This window comes from Aphis gossypii, chromosome X, assembly GCF_020184175.1.
Source record: "Aphis gossypii isolate Hap1 chromosome X, ASM2018417v2, whole genome shotgun sequence".
In the NCBI taxonomy this organism is placed as follows: Eukaryota; Metazoa; Arthropoda; class Insecta; order Hemiptera; family Aphididae; genus Aphis; species Aphis gossypii.
The window spans coordinates 58,001,021-58,028,169 of record NC_065533.1 but is presented as its reverse complement, the minus strand read 5'-3'; the positions used below and the strand labels follow the sequence as shown (position 1 = coordinate 58,028,169).

The 27,149-nt window shown below is 27.9% G+C and overlaps 2 protein-coding genes across 2 annotated transcripts in view; one reads left to right on the top strand and one right to left on the bottom strand.

Annotated features, from left to right (window-relative positions):
- The window catches only part of LOC126551608 (uncharacterized), a 231,092-nt gene that overhangs the window by 195,119 nt on the left and 8,824 nt on the right, over positions 1-27,149 (bottom strand). The gene's annotated exons all lie outside the window — the stretch shown is intronic.
- Positions 3,081-4,641, top strand: LOC126552529 (uncharacterized). The gene is made up of 2 exons (XM_050207251.1): positions 3,081-3,241; positions 4,155-4,641. Exons 1-2 carry the CDS (start codon positions 3,081-3,083, stop codon positions 4,639-4,641), a joined length of 648 nt encoding a protein of 215 aa, XP_050063208.1.

Here is a 27,149-nt window from a genome sequence, read left to right as displayed (position 1 = left end):
TAAAAAAAAAAATTGGATTCAGTGATCAATTACTATCCTTGCTTACATCCTTTCTAATTAATAGAATCCAACTAGTTAAATTAAACCAATTTATTTAAGAACCCATCCAAGTTCTCTCAGGTGTTCCTCAAGGCGACCATCTTTCATCTACATTGTTTCTATTATTTATAAATGATATAAATATGATTATAAAACACTCAAATATTTTATTATTTGCAGATGACGCGAAGATCTTTAAAAAAATAGATTCTATTCATGATTGTATTAATTTACAAGATGATTTAAATAATTTATATGATTGGTGTAATTTAAATGGTTTGAACCTCAATATCAGTAAATGCAAAATATTATCATTTAATATTAAAAAATCTTATGTTTATTTTGATTATAAATTTAATAATGTCTCTATTGAACTTGTGGATTCATTTACCGAATTGGGAACCACTTTCGATTCTAAGTTATGTTTTAATCAACACATTGATAAAATAACCAATAAAGCATTTCAAAATATCGGTTTCATTACTCGAACTTGTAAAAATTTTAATAATGTAAATGCCCTAAAAAGTATTTAATTTTCTTTTGTCAGATCACATGTAGAATATGCATCCCTTATTTGGTCATCAGACAACATAGGAGTTAATCATAATCTCGAAGCTATTCAAAATCGTTTTCTTCGCTCTCTAGCATTTAAGTTGAAAATCGAACGTCTACTACATTTAAATTATAACGGAGTATTATCCTACTTCAATATAGAATCGTTAAATACAAGAAGAAGTAACCTCCATTATTCATTTTTATTAAAACTATTAAACAACTCAATAGATTGCCCTTATTTACTGCAACGATTAAATTTTCGAATAAATACTAAATCCACCAGAAATCTAGAAAGCTTTTTAATTAATAATGTTTCTAAAACATACTCTAAATCATCACCTTCAAATATACTGATGACTATAGGAAATACTATGAATATTAATTTTAGTTAAAATTATTATAGCTGTAAAAGTATATATCACATAATATGTAATTTTTATATTAATTGAATGTAAACTTTATACTATTTGTACCAACATTTTATTGTATTCATGTCATTACACAAAACAAATTTTTTTTATATATATATTATTCTGTAAATGGAGTTTTTTTTCCGTCAATAAAGATAATAATAATAACTGTGTGAACAACTATTTATGAAGAACACCTATCGTGCGCCGTGTGGTCGATTTTGTGTTTCTCTTCCATTTCGCCCTAACGTCCACGAGCTCGGAGAGTCTCGATCTTTAGCCCTTAAACGTTTTTACAATCTAGAACGTAAACTGATGAAGGAACCACAATTATATACGACCTACAGAAAATTTATGAACGACTATCAAACACTTAGTCACATAGAAGTTACACAGCGACCTGGAAAATACTTCATCCCTCACCATGCAGTACTAAAGGCAGATGGTGATATTTCAAAGCTCCAAGTAATGTTTGATGCGTCAGCCAGGTCATCTTCCGGTTTGTCGCTCAACGATGTCTTATATACAGCGCCAAAGCTCCAGACTGACTTATGAGATATCCTTCTTCGTATTCGACTACATAAATATATTTTCACTGCCTATATAGTCAAAATGTATAGGCAGATTTTGATCAGACCTGAAGATCGCCTATTTCAACACATTCTTTGGTGTGATTCACCCGATGAAGAAATAAAAGAATTTGAACTGCTGACAGTGACATATGGAGTTAGTTCAGCACCATACTTAGCCATCCGATGTCTTCACGAGCTGGATTCGCAAGAAAGTCATAAATTCCCTCTTACAAAGGAAATCCTTACCTGACAACACGTATGTGGACGACATAGTTGTCGGTACTGATTCTGAAGAGGAATTATTACTAAAAAAACAAATTATTGCCTTTCTGCGTTCAGGTGGATGTGAATTAAAAAATTTGACGAGCAACTGTTCTCAGATATTGCAACAGATACCACCGGAAGATTGTGCTCAGCAGACGTCATTCGATCCAAAAGAAGATCATTCCATCAAAGTCCTCGGTCTTCACTGGGATACCAACTCTGACTAGTTCGCCTATCATACTCACACTCCAAAACCTCAATTATCAAAGCGGAAGGTGCTATCAGTCATCGCTCGATTATTTGACCCGATTGGTTCATTGGGTCCAATGCTTATGTGGGTAAAGGGGTTCATGCAGAAGCTGTGGCATGACCAACTCGATTGGGACACTTCATTACCCGAGAATCTAAGCTTGCCTTGGAACCAATTTCTTACAGAGTTGCCAACCATACATCAAGTTATACTACCTCGAGTAGTATACATTTGTATGTTCTGCGCACTTTTTGAGATTTTTAAAATTTAAGGTATAATTTCCCCCTTAAACCAATTATTTTTTTCCCCTGTAATACATAAAGTTTAAACAGTGTATACACTATTTATTTCCCGTGTAACACAGGCACTCCGCCTGAATACTCCATTCCGCTTAGACCAATAAATTTTTTTCTATGTTACACATAAAGTTTATGCAGTGTATATGTTACCGGCAATATGTGTAATGCAGTCATTACATATAATGCCCAGGTATTTTATGAAATTTCATAAAATGACTGAAATGACCAGGCTAATTATATAATATACATATTCCCTAGTTATTATATAAAATACCTAATCAAAGTTAGGTAATAATTAGAGTTTGGATTTTTATGCACAAAAAGTATCAAAATATGCCATAATCTAATATGCAGTAAAATCATATAAATATGCAACAAATATGCAAGCAAGTTTTTTTTTATTAATTAGATATTGCAAAAAAAATTCACCATTAGAGTCAAATTAAGATAACTGACAAAAATCCAAAACTGTATAAAGGAAAAAAATATGCAATTGCATAGAAATGCACGCTCTAGTAATAATATTATGTTATCGCTTAAATTAGAAACTCCCACAGATATTGACAAAGATAATGGATTTTATATTTTCCCAATTATTATTAGTTAGGTACTATAACTGCTATAGCAGTATAGCCTGTAATACGTTTCATTTGTCGATTGCCTTGCCTTTCAACTTCCATAATATTCCATAATGGAACGATTTTATGAAGAATTAAATGTACTAAAGGCAAACATGGGTAAAAATAACACATTATTATCAGATAAACGATACGACGAGTTGATAGAAGAAATTTTAACGCTGAGATGTCAGAAAACAAAAAAAAATCCTCGTGATTTTTGGTTGAAAAAAAGGTCAGTAAATAAGTGTTAATTTATATTTTTAGATTTATTAAGTATTTAGATTTAGAAAGTATTTATTACTAAAACTCACAAATATTAAAAATACATTACCGTAATTTTATTTTATTACGTTAAAATTATTTAATTTTTTTTTTTTTTGACATTAAAATTTAGATTAAATAATATTTAAATGTTATTTATTCCACGAACCTATACATTATTATAATAAATAATAATTAACTACAATAATAGTATTGCTGTATATTATATAATATAAAGTATTTAAATATAAAATGTGTTTTGGGTGATATTGCATGATTTATTTAAAGTATTTTTTTTTTTTTATATTTTTTAACAAAATTAACCTTAAATGCATTTTTTGACAAATTTTAATTTTAATTTAGATATGACGTTTTAATAGTACAAGGTAATAAAAAATTAATTTTTCCCGTCAATGAAAATGAAAATATCCTATATTATATTCATGAAAGCGAGTTGTATGATGTACTAAAAAATACTCTTCAATTGGGCACGGTGGACGAGATTGTATGATTAAAGAACTTTCCATCAAGTATAAAAATATAGCTAGAAGTGCAATCGAATTGTTTTTGAGCTTATATGAACCTTGTTAACAAAAGCAAAAGGGAATTAAAAAAGGTATAGTTGTGAAGCCAATGGTTTTTAACGAATTTAATTCACGATTCCAAGTAGATCTTATTGATTTTCAATCGCACCCTGACAGTAAATATCAATTTATAATGGTCTATCAGGACCACCTGACAAAGTTTGTCATATTGAAACCTTTGGAATTCAAACGAGCTGAATTAGTTGCTTATAATATTATAGATATTTTCACACTAATTGGAGCCCCTAGTGTTTTACAATCAGATAATGGTAGATAATTTGCGAATCAAATTGTTTTAAGTCTCAAAGATCTTTGGCCTGAACTCAAAATAATACATGGCAAGCCCAGGCATAGCCAGAGCCAAGGTAGTGTAGAACGTGCAAACCAAGACATAGAAAATATGCTGACTATATGGATGCAAGAACAAAATACTTCACAATGGAGTCAAGGTCTCCGTTTCATTCAGCTAATGAAGAATAGAGCTTATCATTCAGGTATCAAAACTACTCCTTATGAAGCATTATTTGGATGCAAAATTAAAATCGGATTAAATACGTCAAATTTACCAAAAGAAATTGTAGAAAATATTGATACAGAAGAACATTTAACAGCAATTACAGAAAGTAAAAGCAGTGAAACAATTACAAATGCTACAACTGTTAACCCTATTGAATTAGAGGATGCGAGTACAACAATTACAAAAATTAAAACAAATAACGAAAATGCTATTAACTTACGGAAAAATGCAACAAAAAAATTAGAAAATCAGGCAGATAAAATGAAATAACTGTCGGACAAAAAATGTCTTCTAGTTGAGATTGGTTCAACAGTTCGAGTTCCAGTACCGGATGTCGATAAAGGCCGTTTAGATGCTCGCAATATACTAGCAGTTGTAACCTAGGTACATATTAAAAATATATTAAACTAGTTTTTATTATTATAAATTGTGATAAAAAAGATAATGGTTTTTATCGACTGGGTACCAAGAATGGAACATTAAGACAAGTATATGCTAGGTCACAGTTCACTGTTTGTCAAAAAAAATTATTGCATCTAGATGAGGTACCAGCTAGGTTAGCAGGCTAACAGGTTAGGCTAACAGCTAACAGCTAACAGGCAGTGGACAAGGGTTTACAAAATGCACATGTAAAACAAGGTGCCAAAGTAAAAAATGTTTGTATGTTAAATATGAAGTATTGTGTAACTCCCGTTGTCATTCTAGCCTAACTTGTAACAAATAGTACGTATTATAATCAAAAATTTTTTTATGTTAATATAGTATACTACCATATAATTAATCACAATTATTTTGATACTTTGCCTAAATTTGTTTAAGTACTCTATAAAATGTCTAGGAAATACATAGAATGCCTTGGCATTTCTTGCTTAAATTATTTTTTAAATAATTTGCCTAAAATCAACCGATATTTTATAAAATACCTAGGAATTATATGCAATGACTGAATTACACATATTGCCGGTAACATATACACACTTCATAATTATATTTTTACTCAAATTTTTTTTTTAGTCATGTTTTTTTAAAAAAAAAAAATAAATAAAAATAATACGTTTTGATTCAAAATAAAAGAAATATATTTATATGTACTGTCTCATTATTATAAATTAATTATAAATTGATTATACTAGTTTCCTTACTTCCCTAGTAAAAGGTACATATTCTACAATGCGATCATGAATTAATAAACAATAAGCAGTTACACCTGATAGAGATTCTGATGCTTCAATTTCTTATTGAACGTCTACTGATGAAGCTGTAGCTGAATCATTCTGTTTTGACGTATCGATAACAATAATAATTGGAGCATGCGTTAGAAATGTAGATGGGCTAATATCGGGTTCCAAATACTTTTTTCATCATACGATTCTTGAAACGATGTATACATATCATATAATAAGGTAAAATTATTTTTAGCAAAATCCAAATTTAAATTATCATAAGGATATGCTATTGAGTTTAAAAATACTTTTACATTATTTATATTACAATGAACGAATACACCACAATCTTTTTCTAACGAATTTTTACGTCCCTTTTGAAATCCGATTATAATGAATCGAGATTTTTCTAATTTTGAAGCAGTTTTTAGGTTCCATACAACTATTTTTGTGGTTCCGAGTTCAGGATATTCAAAAGTTTCAAAAGATCTGAACGGGATAAACAAACTTTTTTCTTTTTCAATAAGTTTTAATAATTTTAACCTTTCTTCATCATCAACAGTAATATGTGGAACCTTCCAAACTATTTATTCAAAACAACTTTTCCAGAATTTGTACTTCCACTAGTAATTACCTTTAGAGCGCTTAAATTGCTATGACTTCGAGTAATATTAGTTCTAATCTAGAATTAACTAATATCTTTTTAAAGTCTTCAATAGACCTAACCAATATTTCAACGGAATGCATACACTAAATTCTCCATTATTATTTGCTGGGTTTGAACTATTTTTAAAAATCCAACCAGCATTTTCATAACAATTATAATTATCAGGTGTACCTGATAGATAACCTTTTAACGAACTGGTAATACCAAGTACACGTGTACTATCTACTTCTATTCCATTGATTTCAAGTCGTATTTGTTCAAAGAGATAGGAAAAACCGTTATTAGTAAGTTTTAATTTTCCAGCATCTGATACTACTTGACCTTCTAAATATATAAAGCTTTCATTCAGATACGGATAAACATCTGTTTGTTGGATTGATATGCGTATTTCATCATTATATTAAATGAAGTTGTATACGGTGTATATGAATGATATTCGATTTTCGTAATTTTAGAATCGGTTTGTGCTCTAATTTATAACCTAAAGCCTTTAAAATTGTTTTATTTTTCGTTGTTATTTTATTTACCTACTTTATTCGATGTTACCGGTAACGCTTTAGTCATATGACTAGCAAGATTTATCTTTTGTAATGGGCTTATATTAAATTTTAATCCCATATTAAGATCCGTAACGTTTAATATGTAGATTGATTATTAATTTCTCACCTAAATTGTTTATCGGATTATGATCTATATCAACTAATTGTATAGTTATTGAATCGATATTTGTTTTATTTAATTTGTAATATATTAGGTTATTTGGTGTTTGAATCAGCTTAGACCCTATGTTCTCACTAGGGGAAAACTCATAAATTGAATGACTTGACATGTGGTTGTTGAATGAACCTTGAGCTATATTGCACATTGCTTTTATTGAATTAACACTGTTTAAATTTACCACTTTCTGTGAACGATGGCCATCAATGTATTGCATGTGTGGTTTATAATTTTTTTTTCAATACTGTTTTCTACGTTAAAACGTATTGTACCATTACTGAATATGGTTGTCCTAAAATCTACTTGATCAATCCCGATATCAAAAGTTATTTTCTCTGTTGGTCTTATTCCAATTTATTCGTTATCATTATTAAAGTCATCTATTTGTGTCAAATCAATTGCTGGAAAATAATGTACAGATAATGTAGTTGTATTACCAGTTAAACTTAATGTAATCGATTCATTCATCGTAAAAATTCAAGACATAAATGACCACAATTAAATGAATTAAAATCTTGATAATTTGAATAGTTATATATAATTGTGTTTCCTTTGAAATAGTTTTGTAATTCAATTGGTGGAGGTAAATCACCGAAGCTATCAAAATATACAACCTTATCTTTAATTTTGTAAAACGATACCCGATGTTTTCCATCACCTGAAGATACGTCTAAGTTTAATATACCACATTCAATTGTTCGTGATTTTTAGGTAAGTCATCTCGTGAAAAGACTCCTCGGAAGTAGTATAAATATGGGGCGTCTGGCTCCATTTTTCAGCGGAGATGAAAAAAGTTTGAGGAGGTATTGGCCCCTTGAAGTGTAAGAAATTCCCGCTGTAAAATGGAGTCAGACGCCCCATGGTTTTTCTGAAAAAAAAAACCTAGGTAAGTAATTCTCCCTTCCACACGTTATTTGATTTGATTTCACATGCATTTCAATTTTTTTAATATAATCAGTTTAGTATAAACTACTTTAGTACTAAACTGATTACATTAAACAAATTGAAGTGCATGTGAAATCACATGTACACATGCACAAGTAATATACTTAGTTTATAAATATGCGTTGAAACGATCATATCTGTGTAAATAGCATCTGTGTTTCACGTTTATTTAAGTTATTACATTTATTTCTATTCGTGTTTAATTTAAAACATTTAGTTTGTTACTAACGGTTAAACAATTAAGTCGTGTTATATTTTTTTTATTATTTCTCTGATAAATTAGCTTATTGATTTGTTTTTTTTAAGTATTTATCTTGATATACATCTTAATTAAGTCTTGTTATATTTTTTTTTTATTATTTCTCTGGTAAATTAGCTTATTGATTTGTTTTTTTAAGTATTTATCTTGAGCTTTATTGTAACCATGAATTTACAGAAATTTTCCAACGATTTTCCATCTTTGGTTTATTTAGTACGAAATAATTCATATCCAGTACATTCAGATTATACCACATTTATGTCAAGATTAAAAAAATATAACTCATATCCATCTACTTCATGTCAAAATAAATATTCGTTAGCTGAATCTGGTTTAAAATATACCGGTGTAACAGGCGATTTTTACCCCCCTGTAAATTTTACCGAGGGGGGGTAAAAATTGCCTGAGGTAAAAATCACCTACCGTAACAGGCGATTTTTACCCACCTACGAATTTTACCGAGGGGGGGTAAAAATTGCCTGAGGTAAAAATCACCTACCGTAACAGGCGATTTTTACCCACCTACGAATTTTACCGAGGGTGGGGTAAAAATCGCCTGAGGTAAAAATCACCTACCGTAACAGGCGATTTTTACCCACCTACGAATTTTACCGTAGGGAGGTAAAAATCACCTGAGTAAAAATCGCCTACCGTAACAGGCGATTTTTACCCACCTACAAATTTTACTGAGGAGGTAAAAATCACCTGAGGTAGAAATCGCCTGTTATACTTAACTTAAGTTAAGTAAGTAATTTTTACACCCTAGCCACCCCTAGGGCCTAGATAGTTATAGCTCCTTTTCTTACTTGTAACAGTTACTTTATTATTTTTAAGACTTCAATTTAAGGTAACTTGTAGGTACTTATAAATCGTTTCATCAAACTTAAATTGCAATATCGAAAATATGCCATCTTAGTACCTAGCCTTTATATAGTAAAATAGGTACCTACCCATATAAATTACATTTATATTATTTTTTTACATATGAATAATTCTTTTGAAAAATGTTTACCATACGAGTATAATCATAAAGTATTTTACCTTTATTACCTTATTAGTTATTAACAGGGTTTGGGACAAAATTTGTCCCAATAGAAAATTGGATATCCAATATCCATCATAGATTTAGTGAAACATTGTAGATTATTATACAAATGCGTTTTATAGTGCGGGAAATTCAACTGTACAATTTTACTTTGTTTATTTTTGATTTATTTGCTATATTGACGCATATTTAACTATTTTTAACAATTTATGAATACCTAATAGAATTGTTTAAAATATATTAATTAAACTGTTGAACAATTAATTCCAAAAATTTGTTTTAAGCATAGTTATACTATTTGTTAATTATCTGACGCAAAAATATTACACATTAATGTGATCTAAAAATACTCAAAAAAAGCAATTTGAATTAAACGATAAAAATAATGTAGTTATCCGAGCTGGATATAATCTTAATAGGAGAGCTTTCCTGTTTGAAAACATTAGAAAACATCGAATACTTCAATACAATCACAAAGGTAAAAATTGTATTAATAACAACAAATTTGTAGTTAATATTTACGCACATATAGTAATATTATATTATAACAAATTATGTAAAACAAGAATTTTAAAATTAAATAACTATACATAAAATTATTAATTATTGGAAAATACATCATAATAATATAATAGATATGAATTGAAAATAATAAAATAACGAATATCTCTTACATTTTTTTTAAGTTTGATTTTTAAACATCTAATTAATAAGCTTACTTTAGCATATTTGTTCACTTAATAAATTAATTACAAATTTTTTTATACAACACTTAAAACCACATCAAAGTGTACGTTACCTATATTTCTTATATATATACATCTTTCTGTATGATAAATATTTTTTTTTAAACTAAAGTTTTTGTTAAAAAGTTGCCAAGTGTTCGTTGCTGTTGTATAAACGTAAATTGATGTTTTTAATAATTGAGTTGCAGCAAAAATCTCTACATCAGTACCCCAAACACCTACGAAAATAAAATTTACATGATCCATAATGTTATATTATATATTTAAAAAATGTATATCCATAAAACATAAGTTCTCGATAATTCTGTTGTATTTTTGGTTGTATATAATACATTAGTAAAATAAATCTTACCATCATTATATATTTTATTTTTTTCTAGATAAATATAAATTTCATCCTCCTTGCCAACGTATTTATGGATATTTGTATTAGTCTTGACCACCTAGAGTAATTTAGAAACAAAATTGCTTAAAAAAATATTATTTACATAGATTTTTTCTATTAAATTTGTACATTACATACCTCAGCAATATGTTTACGTATTTCTTTATGGTTTTCCTCTGTGCCTGTTATCCAATATGATAATGCCCTGTATAAACAATTACCATCTCCTAAAATGTTTTTTGTTTCTGCGGGTTCACTTAAAAATTTTCCTCTTCCTTTGAATTTCAAGACTTCAGTTAGGTTTAATTTTAATTGTTCGCATTTTAAAATCTGCCATGGTTTTGCAATTGGATTAAAAACTCGACTTTTATTCATTCCTGAAAGGCTCACCGTGTCATTATTTAAAACCATTTGACTATTTTCTTGTTTTTCAGTATCATCTTTATCTTCATTAACTTCTGTATTCATATTTTCCTCTAATATCTGTCCTTCTAAATTATTTTTTAAATCAACTTCTTTCATATTATCAGATTCTTTAAAATGTTTTAGGTTACTAAGATGTTGTGTTTTGGCTAATGTTTTATTTTTGGATTTTAATGTAACTGTATTTCCGTTGTTAATTGACACAATTGTATAAGGTCCTTCCCATGGTACATATTTCCAACCACCCTTTCTGTCATCTCTCTTTAAATTTCTTACCAAAACTTTGTCATTTTTTTTAAATATTTGACCTGTGTTATGCCGCTTTGAATATGACAGTCGTTGACGTTTTTGGGCCTCTCCGATATTTTTATGTGCGTGATTTTCCATAACGTTCCTCATGTTTATCATTTGATTTAACGTCTTATCAAAATCGTCTTTATTGAATGGATCTTCTGTCTTACATTTATCTTCTTCTTTTCCTTTTTCAATACTATCATCTAAATCAATTGGTAGTATAGCTTCACGTTGGTATAGCATTTTAAATGGGGAATAGCCTGTTGAGGAATGCTGAGCAGTTCGGTGAGCAAATAAAACTCCTTGTAAAATAGAAGGCCATTTATTTACATTGTCATTGAGCAAGCAATTTTTAATTGTTCGGTTTTGTCGTTCGACTAGACCATTTGCCTGTGGATGGTATGCAGATGTAACCCTTTGTTTAGTTCCTGTAAGCCGAGATAGCTCGATGTTAAGTGAATTCAAAAATTCCCGTCCTTGATCGTTGATTTGAATCCTGGGACACCCGTGTCGACAAATAACATCGTCATACAAAAATCTTGCTACCGAAACCGCAGTTTTATCATATAACGGCCTAGCTTCGGACCATTTTGAAAAATAGTCGATAGCCACTATAACATATTTATAACCGTCCACCTCAGGAAGTGTCATTAGATCGACTCCAATTTGTCGGAACACCTATAATAATATTAAATTATAAATTTATATTTCTCAATATAATTAATTTTTAAATTGTTGTTTTGGATTAATAATGTATTATTGTTATTTTTTGAAACACTATGCAATAAAAAATAGTTTTATTTTAGTGTCGAACTTATAAAAATTTCAATTTACCTATTTATTGAAAATAATATTTTCCATTTTTTAATGGATACTTAGGTATAATAATAATTAATCATTAAAATATATAAAGTTACAAGTTCAACAAATTATTTACCTACTATAATATATTTAAAAATTATTTTTCTTCCAGACTATCATATTATTGGGTCACATAAATATTGAGTTCTCATGTGAAAACCACAGAATATAAAAACATAAAACAACCAACCAAAAATATTATTATACAATAATATAATACCTAACTATCACGGTCCGAGATTAAACATTTTTTTACATATTATTTAGTGGTGACCATATGTTTTCATTTTCCAACAAGGCTTTAAATTTCATAGTTTAAATTTTGAGTGAAATGATGAATGTATTGATTATTTTAATGATACCTATGTTTTTTTCTGTTATCATATTTTGGGGCAGTAAAATTTTTTTGATTTTCTACTTCAACATAATTTATGGTAAAAAATTAAACAAAATAATGATATTTAGGAATAGTTAAAAAAATTCCTATGAAATTTGTTTTAACAAAAAAATTGTGTTTGTGTTTTAGTATAACTAAAAAAAAAAAATTATATTAATAATACCCATAAATATATGACATTTTCTTCAAATATTCATATTAGCTGTTTATATCTACCATGAAATTTTCTAAATATTTTGACTCTTTTTGAGCTAGTATTGTACATAATCAAATGTTTTTATTATTTTATTTTTAATTTAATTATTATAGATAAAACAAAATTCCACTTGGTTATAAAACTTGAAAATTTAATACAAGGTTTCTAATTAGATTTAATTTACGTAAAAAAGTTGAACGTAAATCCATAATATTTTTTATGATCATCCGAAACTAGAATTTTAAAAATATTCGCCAAAATCGTGAAAATTTGTAATTTATTTTGAAGTTGAAAATTTATAAAATGTACAATCAATTTGTATAACCTAGGATTGAAGAATTAAAACAAGGTTTCTTATAAAAAAAAAAATACTGCAACCAATAAATCTAAAAAAATTGTTTACACAATTTTTGTGTAAACAAAGTAAATATAATATGATCGGTGGCGGAGAAATGCATTATTGCTCTCTTGTACTCCAATGAACCTCTGCACCAATAACTACATCGAGGAATATTTTCAAAATATTATTTTGTCTACATTCAGGTCTGACAATATAACTTATAAATTTTTATATGTATCATATAATCTTAACTTGTTATCACATTACCTGTTTTGGAACTTCGATGGATTGCATTTCTGGAACAACTTTCAAAGTAGCTGGATTTACTTTCTGACAAGCAGCACATTCTTGAATGAAAGTACGAACGTCTTCTGCCATATGAAGCCAATAGAATCTAAATATTTATGTAATATAACAAAAAATTACATTAAAAATAACAGATTATGTATTAAAATATGTAAATACATACTGTATAAATATGCATTAAAACTTAACACTAACATATTTTCTTTAATATTTCGTAAAATATCAATTAAATTATGTGAAAGCAAAAATTGCTTATGTTGAGTCGTATGTAAAAATTAATTAATTTAATATTTCAATAAAATGTTAACCTTTTTTTTATCAAGCGTTGTGTTGTGTCTCGTCCTCTGTGAGATGATAATGCAGATGATTCTTCACTTTCGTTGGATCCGCAATGAATCATTTTAATTATTTTAATTTTTTCGGTATTATCGAATACAACACGTGCTTTAATTTTCTTATAAATTAATATTCCATCTTCAATAGCATAAGGTTTGCACTGTTTCCGAAAATTTGATTTATCATTCCGTTTCTGTATGTACGGTGGATAATTATTATTTATTAAAAATTGCATCACATCTCTTAATTCGGCACGCTTATACTTTCGTTCCGTGTCAATATCATTATTCTTTGCAGCATCAATGTTATCGTCAAATTCTAATAAAAATACATTAAAATGTTATAATATACGGTATTATATAATTAAACTACTTTAAAATTTAGCAGGTCACGTGGGATAATTAATAACATCTAAAAAAAAGTAGAGTGTATATTATAAATATTTGGTAAAAATATCAGGTGTATATAACAATTAATATTTTCTGAATTAAAACAAGAAAACTAAATTTATTTTATCGAAAACCGATGTTGAATAAAACAAGGCTGGGCAAGTTAACGATTTTTTTTAACTCGTTAAGTTATTTTAAAATAATAAAGTTAAGTTAAATTAAAATTTAATCATATTTTTTTCGTTAACTCGTTAAGTTAAAAGTTAACTTTGAAAAAAAAAGTAACTTAACTTAGTTTAAAGTTAAAATTTTCTAATTTGCAAATATAAAAAATTACACACATAATATTAGTTTTTCTACGCTCAAGAAAATTACTGGGGAAATTTTGTACAATGAATAATATTTGATACATAAAATTATTAACTAGCTATCAAAAAACCTACTTTTCCAAAATAAACCTCATTAATAATTTGCATTATTCTTTGCATTAAAATTAACTTAATTTAGATACTTTTAAATAAAATTAACTTTAAGTTAACACGTTATTTTTTTTAAAAAAATAACTTATTAAGTTGAAAGTTAATTTGTAAAAAAGTAACGAGTTAATTAACTTAATTAAAATTAACTTAATTTTAACTTTTAACTCGTTAATGCCCAGCCTTGGAATAAAATATACTCAGGTATTTCTATTTTTTTTCTATTTAAATTTCCCTGATTCTTTTGAAAAATATTAGAATTTTCTACTTTTTACATTTTTTTTGCCCCAGACACCAAGCTATTAATCCATCCTATTTACTCCTCTAAAAGCTTATACAACACTAAAATTATTTCAATTTGATAATTGTTCAATAATTATGTGTATTGTGTAGCTGTAGTATATCATTATAGTTGAATTTAATATTTGAAAGAAAAAAAAAACAGTTAACATTATTATATAATTCATACATTTTTGAAAAGTATTTACATTAAATCTTTAAACAAGACGTAAGTACTTACTTTTAATTCATCTAACCTATAGAAAACGAAAACACTCTAAATAAATAATATTTATTCCCATTTTTTTTAGTAAAATAATTTATCGATATCTTCTACTTCTACATTATTTCTATTTATAATTGCATATTTTGTATCTTTTTCCATGAATACACAATTATTATTACCTTTCTTATAATTGCAATCTTCTAAATTTCCATGTAGCACATCACTATACATATCACAATCGACAAAATCCAAAGAATTTAAATTCTCCCCTTCATTTTCATTTGTTTGATTGATATCATCCCATGGACGAAACATCCTGCTGAATCTTTATAAAATTAAAATAGAAATTTGTACTTGAATACATCCATTGAACCACTACATTACATCATCTTTATATACATTATAATTTTCAAACTATTTTGTTCAATCTTAAGCTAATAAATTGATAAATCATAATTTTTGTCAATATTTAAAATTGTACCTATGTTTTCTTATAATTTTTGAATCACTATAAAACTAACTTATGAGGAACTTATTATTACATTTTCAAGTATTTTGACTACTTTGTTTTTACCAAAAAAATGTTATCGATATTTATGATAAAAAAAATTATAATAATAAAACGAATATTTCAAGTGCCTATAAATAGCATTAAAATAAGCGAAATATTTTGAAAATTAAATCATGTGAAGAAAACGCCAATCTAAATAACTCATGAAATTATCCAGTATCTACGATTTATTCTTTTTAAATAATAACCAGGGCTCATAACTTTTAGCATTTGCATACATTTTTTTGTGAGGTCACACATGTGAGCTATAAATTTGTTTCTGATAACCAACAAGCTAGATACGAAATTTTATGTTGCATATTTTTGCATATTTCAGAGTATAAGTACTATTTTGCTTTTTATAGCTTTTTTTTGGATTTTTGCATGATTTTTATCATTTATTTTTTTAAAGTTTTTTTTGGTAGCCTTAAACATTTTTTCTTAAAAATAACAAGAAATTAAAAAATATATAATTATAAATTTCTGATTTATTTTAGATTGTGAATGGAGTGAGGAATGTATTGATTTTACAATGATGTGTTTTTTTTTTGTGTCTGTGGACAGCATTACTAGTCGAAATAATGCTTCAATTTAAAACTTCGGGGGTGGTTTCCGATGACAAAGTGAATATCCTTGGTGCATTATAGAGGTCATAATTTAAAAATTTCCAACAGTTTTCAAAAAAATCGAGAATAACAAAAAAAAAGTGACGGAAAAACGGGAATTTTTACGCAAAACCAGTTTTCGACCAAATCGATTTTCTTATATAGTTGTAACTCAAAAACTAATCACTGTAAATACTTGAAAATTTTACCAAATGTTTATATTAGTGTTATCTATATACAGTTAACTTTTCAAAATATTTCGCTTTTTTTTTGAGCTATTTATAAACCACTGAAATTTTTAATTTTTCTGAGAACATTTGTTTGAAATGTCGATAACCTACCTAACCTAGCCAAAAAAACTTGAAAACTTAATACAAGGTTCCTTATGAGTTGTTCTTATTGTAGTTAAAAAAATCAAAAATCGTTAGTCACAATTTTTTTTTTAAGCGTTAATAGTTAAAATTTTTACGAAATATGTCAAAATCGCCAAAATTTGCAAGTAATTTTGAAGTTGAAAAATCATAAAAATTTTTGTGTTTATATCTAAGGATAAAAAATTCAACACTAAGTTTTCCATAAGTTTTCCTTCAAGTAGCTATAGAGAAAACTCTGAGCGTCATTATAGGAAAAATGTTTTGAGCATTTGAGTTTTAAATTTTTTTGAAATCGCGTAACGATAACGGTTTATCCTCAAACGAGTCAAACAAATCATCTCCGTTCAGAATCATTTTTCGTATACAATGATACCTATCATTGCATTCAAATTTAATCCCATCCATTACAGTAACCTACTGTACGGCAGAGCGACATCTACGACTTACCCGCTTTTTTTTAGTATGACGCTTCCAGTTTTTTTTTTTACTATTTGAAGAAAAGCTTATGGAAAACTTAATGTTGAATTTTTTAACCTAAGATATAAATACAAAATTTTTATGATTCTTCAACTTCAAAATTACTTGCAAATTTTGGCGATTTTGACATATTTCGTAAAAATTTTAACTATTAACGCTTAAAAAAAAAATTGTGATTAACGATTATTGATTTTTTTGAACTACAATAAGAACTACTCATAAGGAAAGTTGTATACAATTTTCAAGTTTTTTTGGGCACCCAAAATTTTTTTATTGACACTTCAAATGCAAATACTTAGAAAATCACAAATTGCAGTTGTCTATAAATAAATCAAAAAAAAGCCAAAATATTTTGAAAATTTTACTTTATATATAAATTACACTGTTATGAACATTTGATGAAAATTTTAAGTATTCCCATTTGGTAATTAGTTTTTGAGTTATAACTAAATAAAAAAATTGATTTTGTCGATAACTGATTCTGCGCTAAAATTCCCGATTTTTCTTCATTTTTTTTTTGTTTTTTTCCGATTTTTTTAAAACTATCGCAAAATTTTTACTTTTGACCTCTGTAATGCACCAATGATATACACTTTACGTCTTTACATAATTTTAAAATCTCAATACATTCATCACTTCGTTGAATCTAAAATCAGTCTATCCGAATTTGGTATTGAAAACACCGTTTACTATTTAATCTCCAAATTGTATGGTTTATGCATTTACCGAAAGGTTAAATTTTGAAATTTATTTGAAAAGTGTATTTATATATCATTAGCTCGTAAAATATCGATTTTTCCAATATATTTCGGCCGAGAAATTCAGTGTTTCCGAATTATTAGTGAACACTGCGGTATACTTGCCTATAGTATAATGTGTACAAGTACAATTCTATAAGCCCCAGCTAATAATGCCTTTGAATTACAACGATTACTTTCCATTAAATATAATTAAATTTAACACTATGACTTTTACATACATAATGGTAAGGATAATATGGGCTCGGGATAATTATTTACGTTGCTATAATAATTCACTGAATAAGTGTATAATTTTAAAATTGTTTTATTGAATACCTCATAGGTACTATATTATTTTTTAAAAAAGCCAACTGTTGAATTGGAGGTCTTTGGATTTTTTTAACATTCAGCATATTCTATACGAAAGTGCATCACCCCAGCCCCACCATTTGGAATTTTTAAAAATTTATTTACCAATATTTAGTATGTAATTTGTATGAATTTGTATGACAACTTTCAAAATTTGCGGCCTTGATTTTCTCGTTATCAACCAAAAACAATGGGTGGGGCTGGGGTGATGTGATTTCAGCCCCACCCAGGTTACATTAATAATTCATACTCTAACCTACACCATAATTTAGTACGTAATTTGTATGAATTTGTACGACCGTTTTCAAAATTTGTACGATCTTCGTTCGCCGGAAATCGCAAGAACTTAAAAACCGGCGTCACCCACCCCAGCCCCACCCCGCGGACAAATTTTAGCGTTTTCGAATTTTTTCCAGTCCTATGTTTTAGTACGTAATTTGTATGAATTTGTACGACCGTTTTCAAAATTGTACGATCTTCGTTCGCCGGAAATCGCAAGAACTTAAAAACCGGCGTCACCCCCCCAGCCCCACCCCGCGGACAAATTTTAGCGTTTTCGAATTTTTTCCAGTCCTATGTTTTAGTACGTAATTTGTATGAATTTGTACGACCGTTTTCAAAATTTGTACGATCTTCGTTCGCCGGAAATCGCAAGAACTTAAAAACCGGCGTCACCCCAGCCCCACCCCGCGGACAAATTTTAGCGTTTTCGAATTTTTTCCAGTCCTATGTTTTAGTACGTAATTTGTATGAATTTGTACGACCGTTTTCAAAATTTGTACGATCTTCGTTCGCCGGAAATCGCAAGAACTTAAAAACCGGCGTCACCCCAGCCCCACCCCGCGGACAAATTTTAGCGTTTTCGAATTTTTTCCAGTCCTATGTTTTAGTACGTAATTTGTATGAATTTGTACGACCGTTTTCAAAATTTGTACGATCTTCGTTCGCCGGAAATCGCAAGAACTTAAAAACCGGCGTCACCCCAGCCCCACACCCGCGGACAAATTTTAGCGTTTTCGAATTTTTTCCAGTCCTATGTTTTAGTACGTAATTTGTATGAATTTGTACGACCGTTTTCAAAATTTGTACGATCTTCGTTCGCCGGAAATCGCAAGAACTTAAAAACTGCCTACCTGTTAATATACTAGATAATAGATTGCCTACCTGATAATATATACTACTCGCATTATTCACAAAAACGTATTGCTGTGTCCAGCTAGTAAATTACATATTATTTTATAATAAAAAATTTTAATATTATATTACTAACTAATATTGTAACTCACACTAGATTGTACAATTTACATTGATATACGAATTTAATTGTATCATTATCCGTGACGGTTAAAATTAACAAGTATAGCAGTAACGAGTTTTATATTCTCTACATCGTGATTATTACGTATGTCTACATAATACGTAAGATGTATGGTAAAAACTATCTGTAGGTATTAGATTTTGAGAAAAGAACAATTTAAGGATGAAGTTTTAAAAAACGTTTATTAGTTTATTACCTAATGAACAATATATGATCCATTACCTTTATATATTGTATAAATATCATATTGTGTAAATTAAAAATTCGCAAGGTACTCGTGTATTAGATTTGACTGGCATTGGTTTGGATTTCATGTCATCTAAATAAATATTAATTTAATTTAAAAGAATTTCATTAATCATTATGATAATATTCCTATAATAGAATATTATACACTGATACAATAATTTTTATAATCATTTAATTCCTATTCCTATTAATATATTGAAAATTATTTTTCAATTTGTTTATAGTGTTTTTCTTTTTTAAATTACCTACTACATATATTAAAAGGTATCTACAACATAATATAATATAATATCATGGATTCGTGTACACAGTTTAACATTTATGTCTGTAGTTATTATTATGGTATAATATGTTACATTTTGTATACACGTATAGTTTGGTATTTTCCCAAATAAACCAACTAATTTTAATAACGTAGTATTGCAAACCAAGTTATATATGTGTTATATTGACATTAATATTAATAGATCATTGAATACTATTGATGTTGTACAGAAATAATCACTTTTCCAAATATATTTTTCATTTTAGTCTTGACTATCCTGACTATTACTACCGAGTGTCGTACTATAATCATAATATCTTATATTTGATTAATTTTCTATTACGCGCTTCCCATTAGTATTTTTTAGCGTATTTTCCGTATATATTTTTCATAGCTAGTAATTGAGTTATTTAAATCCATTGTACATTTAAAATGAGAGGCCGAAAACCAACGATCTGCCCTGATGAAATTATAAGTATTATACTTAAATTTAAGGACAGAGTAATAACTGAAGTGAATGGAGAAAAAAGTAAGTAATAATATCATTATAAATACACACACACATAATTAAGGCAAGTTTATGTAGTAATATATTTAGTTTTAAGTCAATAATAATAATTTATATAAATTAATAAGTAATGTAAAAACTCATAGTATAACTTAAAATTGCCTATAATTTAAGTAATTGTTTAATGATCCTTTTTTTATTTATGAATACCTAATAAAACTAAAACCAATTAAATGGAACATAATATTATTAATCGCATTTAATCAGTTCTACGATTCATCAAATTAACGATTTTTTAAACTAAATATTTAATACACCCTATTACAATATTGATTTATCTATAGTGGTAAATACTTATTATTAATCTTATTGTAATATGTTGTCATGTGGTAAGTACTTATTACAAATATTATAACGATGACGCCGGACTGATAGTCATCTCACGCACCGATCAATTGAACACGCTGAACGGTTTTAAATTTAATAAAGGGTTTCATTAATATGTATAAAAATTATGTTGTTCATCATGTGTATCTTACATAATATCCTTCTATTGTCATCTACACTACTGACCATTTTGTTCTAACTCTATAAGTTAGGTTAGATAAGGTTAAAAACCATGTTTTTGCGATCAATATAACTGAGACCTGAGTACCTACTATTGGCAAAAATTATGTCTTTAATAAAAAATTACGATAAGGCCGTTATCATGTATGTAATTTTTCGCCTTTAAAGCGGCAGCGTTCTAAACCCGTACCTAATTACATCACCAACCCACGAGTGTAAGTTGTGGTACCACACCAAAGGTCAAAACTGCTTGTCTGCTTATCTAGCAGCCGCACACTGTTTATAAATAACCAAATTGGAATACGAAAATAATAATTTTGTCTATGAATATTATTATTTTAGATTCTGAGCTGAGCGAAATAATGTATTGGTTTGTATTGTTTTACTAAGATGTGTGTTTTTTTTTTTTTTCAAATAAAATATTCAGCAATATTTTTGATAGGTAGTAAAAATGCTTTGATTTTTGTGATCGGCATATTTTTTGATAAAAAAGTAATTATGTAATTAATCTAGTTGGTACTTTTGAGTTAAATTTATGTAAATTTTGGTTAAAATTAAAAATTATAAGTAGTTTTACAAAGCGTGAAAAAAAACAAAAAAGTGGTAATTTTTACGCAAATTTCTGTAAAATATTTATTTTATTCTTTGGTGTAATGTAACTCAGAACTTAATAACGGTAAACCTATGAAATTTTCACTAACTATTTATATTAGCATTTTCCATAAATGCTAATATTTTCGAAACATTATAACTCTTTTAAGCTAGTTACAATCTTGATCAAATTTTCTAATTTCGTGAATTTTTTTAAAAATTATTCTCTATAAAATGGATGGTATTCAATTTGAATGTCAGTCTAGGATATTTTATATTGTTATTACTTAGTAGCTGATAAGTTGAATTATCTAATATTATTTATAATATTTTTCTTGAATTATCAGTTATGTTGGAAAAATATTATATAAAACCGAATTACAACAAAATGACAAAAAACGTTATTCTTTGTGTTAATATATAATATTGTCCAAATTTGAACTTTAAATGTCTGTAAAAATAACTGCAATTATATGTTTTTTTAGTAACGAAAATTTTAAATTTACAATCCTTAACTATACAAATTGAAAATGTTATACATTTTTAACTACAAAATCATTTTTCAATTTTCAATTAATTGATAAATGTTGTCAAAATTTAAACTTTAAATACTTATAAGAAAAAAAGGTGCCTATGTATTTTTATTATTTTTTAATTGATGTTGAAACAATATATCAGGAGCCTTGTATTACTTTTTAACGCTTTTCTACCGAGCAAAACATTTTTTATTGACAAAGTTTAAAAAATAAAAATAAAAATCGAAAATTTCATATGCCTATAAATAGTTTAATACGAGTCAAATATTTTGAAAATTTTACGATGTATAGAAAATGCCAACATAAACATTTAGTGGAAATTGTATGTGTACGGTAATTTTTTTACAGTTACACTAAAAACCAAAATCGATTTTTTTTCGAAAACTGGTTTTATTAAAAGAAAGTACTTTTACTTCCCAAACCGTAATGACAGACACACACAAAAAAACACACATTATTGTAAAATCAATACATTCATCGCTCCGCTCAGAATCTAAAAGTTTACCAGAAAGTAATATTGATTTTTTATGACTGTTTGAATTTAACATTTTCATGATGTTGGATTTTCATCGGTAAATTAACGAATTTTCATCTATATTTTTGACTTTTTGTTGTAGTTCAATAACAAAGAAGCTTAGATAATTGAAATTTACATCATATGTTTATTTATCAATTCATATATTATACTTGATAACATTTTCAAAATATTTTGACTTTTGAGGTGTTTACGGACATTTTCAATTTTATTTTTTCTATAAATGTCAATAAAAATTTTTTTGTTGGGTAAATAGCGTGAAAATGTTATACAATACTTCTGATATATTGTTATAATATAATTTGAAAAATATTAAAAATACATATTATGCACTTTTTCGTTTTATAATCATTTAAAGTTTAAATGTTGACACACATATAATAGTCTTAATAACAATATTTAACTTTACTAATTTTATTGTTGTATTTTTTATTAGAAGTAGTTGTAGCTACAAACCACGTATGGCATATAAGTTTTGAATTAAATAATCGAATGTCCAACAATGCTCTGCATGTATTTGTTTACAAAGGATACCATGGAATAAAAGAAAAACTCGGCTTGACGCCAATTAAAACACCAGATGTAGTATTACCCAAAATGATATACTCAATAATTTAGACGATAATGATGGTTAGTTCAGTTTCAATTCAAATGTAATTTGTGTATTCCATGCATTTTTAGTTATATAAACTGACTCTATATTATAGATTCCGAGTCTATTGACGAATTGGATAGTGACGAAGATTTTGCAAATAAAAAATTTGTTATTACATTCTCATCTGACGAATGGAAGACAATTCAACCACAACGGGTTAAATATAATTTTATGGATAAAAAACGACCTCTTCAGCGTTTTAAAACCTATGAAGTTTTACCCAAAAACACATGGACACCATTAATTGCAGAACATTTTTGATACACACGCAATTACCATGCTGCCTTTCATTTCACCGAGCGAAAGTGTCACCAAATGGTGAAAATTATGTGTCTGTTGTTGGGCGGTGTTCTGATTGTGGATCCTATTTTAAAGGAATAGTATCTGAAAAACCACCAGAAAATTCTAGGTAATATTAACTTAAAGAATATGAAGAAAATATTTTATATATATATTATTATAGAGTACTTATGCAATGTACATATGTTGGGAATTTCAATGAACTGCATAAAGCTACTAAAAAACGACGTATGATAGGTCCTGTTATAGAAAAAGCGTTATCGTCTATAGTAGAACAAGGGATTTCGTGCGAGACATACAGAGAAAAGGAAGCCGTACGTCTAATGAAAACAGGTAAGTACCGAAAATTCAAATACAATTGCCTGGTGATAAAAAAAATTATATCAACTATGAAGTATAGAATTATTTAAAAAATAAGGTTTACTTAGTTTCAACTTTAAATAAATGTTAAATACAGTTGATCAAAATCAGAATTTTTAAATTGTTTGCATATTATTTAGATTAGATAATATCAGATATATTTATATGCTTTTAACATATTTGTACCATATTAGGAATAATAAAACAATCGTAATTTTTTGTGAGTATTAAACTCCGTGCGGAGCCATGAATGTTTTATTTTGTGTTTGTCATCACTGTTTGGGTAACGCAGCATCAAGGTACATTCAGGAAGTCAAAATTTAAGTTATTTATAATAATTATTGTAAGCTAAACTTATGAAAAACCTTGTATTAAATTTTCAACTCTTAGATACTTATACAAAAATATTTTTATGAATTATACCTACAAAATAATTTGCAAATATTCATGATTTTGACGAATTCTTGTCAATATTTGAACTTCAAATGCTTATAAAAAAAAATGTGCCTATGTATTCTTATAATTTTTTTCTCTCGATTTTTTTGAAAACTGTTGGAAAATGTTAACTTTTGACCTCTATAATGCACCAAGGATATTCACTTTTACATCGGAAACCACCCCCATAGTTTGAAATTGTAGAATTATTTCGACTAGTTATGCTGTACACAGACACAAAAAAAAAAAAACACACATCATTGTAAAATCAATACATTCTTCACTTCGTTCAAAATCTAAAATTTGAGGATTATTCAATTTAAACAATTTTACGAGTGTTTAAAGTTTTAATTTTAATTTGAAATCAAAAATACACGTGTAAAATAACGTTTTACTAATAAATAATTTTCGATTTTTGTTATTTTTAAAAAATTACTAAACGTAAGATCTTCAAACTTTTACTTAAATGTTTGAATTTGTTTCAAAATAGAATATATGACAATATTTAAGTATAATATATCCTAGACTGACAAATCATCTCCGTTCAGAATCGTTTTTCGTATACAATAATACCTATCATTGCATTCAAATTTAACCTACCTAGTCCGAAGTCCACCCCACCCCTTAATGTACAGCAGAGCGATACTCACTTACCCGCTTTTTTTATTTATACTTAGGTGATCATGAACCAGCTATAATTCCAACTGGACATGTTTTGAGAAATTTAAAAGACGCCAACGCTTAAATAATCAAAGACATTCAGACAAATTGACCGCTATATGTATTATGAAAACTGAAATTGAATTTAAAACTGTAATTAATGACATAGGTCTCGATCCATTTTTCGTGCATTACCATACTGGAGAGCAGATTCACTTATACAGAAATTATGCACGTGAATCTAAGTATCCACAAATTATTTTAGATGCAACTGGTTCTGTAGTTTCGAATTTTAAAAATATGATAATGAAAAAACAAAGTATATATTTCTTTATGAAGCTTTGGTTTATGATCAGAAAAATGAATTTAGTTTTACCATCAGTAATATGCTTAGTGAAAGACATAGTAATGTTGCAATTTTTATTGGCTTGCTAATTGGAAAAAAAGTGATGTGCCGTTGCCAAAAACAACGGTATGCGATCAGTCATTGGCAATACTATCGGCAGTGGTACAATGTTTTACTAGTACTCCTCTCTCCAAGATTATATTAATGCTTGTGCCGATTTAATTGTGAACAATCTTCCAGCTAACAAACACTGGATTCCTAGATGTTTCGTAAGGACAGATATTGCTCATTTTTTAAAATTAATTACCAAATGGCCACCACTCAAAACTGTAGCAAGAAGAGTTAGAGAGGTTATACTCCGGTCATTTTGTATGTTAATAAAGAGTCAATGTCTAGAATCGATGTGTTCTCTGTTGTTAAGTCTCTTCATTGTACTTACAAATGAAACAGATGGTACTGACAAAATAACCAGAGAAAATACTCCATGCGAAATTCACAAACAAAAAATTATCTTTGTTAGTGCAACTGGTTTAATGGATAATGAAAGTGTATTAGAAACAGTATTAGATCCGGAAAACGACGAAGACATATATATAGTACAATCACAGGAAAATTTGAATGAAGCTTTAGGAAGTTTAAATAATCCATTTCAAAAACTTGTTGAACAAATTTATGATAAGAGTAAATCTTTTTTACAAACCGGAGATAATATAAACCCTCTATATTTACCTGAACTAGTTCCATATATAATAAAATGTATGAAGCTAGTGCCTTTATGGTCGGCTATAATGGTACCCATTTTTGGTTATGGAGATGAAACGGTGAGTTCTGCAGCCGTCGAATCAAGCTTTAAAAAATTAAAGAATGTTACGTTTAAAAATATTTCACTACCCACGGATATTGAATTGTTTTTAGAAAATCATATATCTTCGCTCCGTGGCATGTCCCTATTAAAGTCAAGTGGTTGTTTATTAAAAGACACAGAAATTAATCATAATAACCAAAGCCAATTCAACAAAGACGGTTCTGGACTTAATGTAGAAATTGACACTAATAAAGAAAGTTTACATTATGCAAATTCCGGCGAACAAAAATCACCACAATATGCAGAAAGTCTAACGAAAATAAGTTCACCAAGATATTATTCTGATACTAATTCCAATAAAGAAATATCACTAAAATTTTACGAAGAGAGCCCCGCGATTAAAATAAGTTCACCAACATATTTTACAGATAGTCATTCTGATGAGAACTCGCATCATTACGGAGAATATGATTCAAATACATCCACGATTAATATGGATAGTGATTCCATACTAAAATGTGTAGAAAATGATAGTTTAGAAAGTCCTAATTACAAAAAGAAGATACCGGTAAAAGATAATTATGAAAAGAAAGTTGATAATTATATTGAAAGTATATCTACCGACTTCAATGCAACAAACAAAACCAAAAAATGCCCGTTATGTTCAGTAGGTGACTTTCCAACAGATAAGTCTCAAAATGTGCCGTCTGTGAAGATCCAGTTCATACATTGTCTACCTGCTCAGTTACTAGACCTGGACAGAGTGGTAGTGGAACATTCATTATATGCTTAAAATGCTCTAATGATGTCCTCTTTGTGATGAATTGACAAAAGAAAATAAAAGTACTGAAAGTTGGAATAAAAAATCTACGAATAAAAAGAGAATACGGTCTTATCTAAACCCAAATCCTCATCTTAAATATCTGGAATTAAATAATTTAAAAAAAATGAAAACTTTACCTATTTTAAAAAATGGTTCTCGGGCTGAGGAATTAAAAAGTTGTTCAATTAAGGATTATGGTAAGATAATACTAAGTAACACTTGTGCGTTTGATTCAGCTGCGTCGATATTAATGGTTGCAT

What these genes read in the sequence shown, in the direction of transcription:
- LOC126552529 (XM_050207251.1), top strand. Translation starts at nt 3,081, where the DNA reads ATGGAACGATTTTATGAAGAATTAAATGTACTAAAGGCAAACATGGGT. An exon ending in GATTTTTGGTTGAAAAAAAG is followed by an intron (nt 3,242 to 4,154) that starts GTCAGTAAATAA and finishes AATTGTTTTAAG; the next exon opens with TCTCAAAGATCTTTGGCCTG.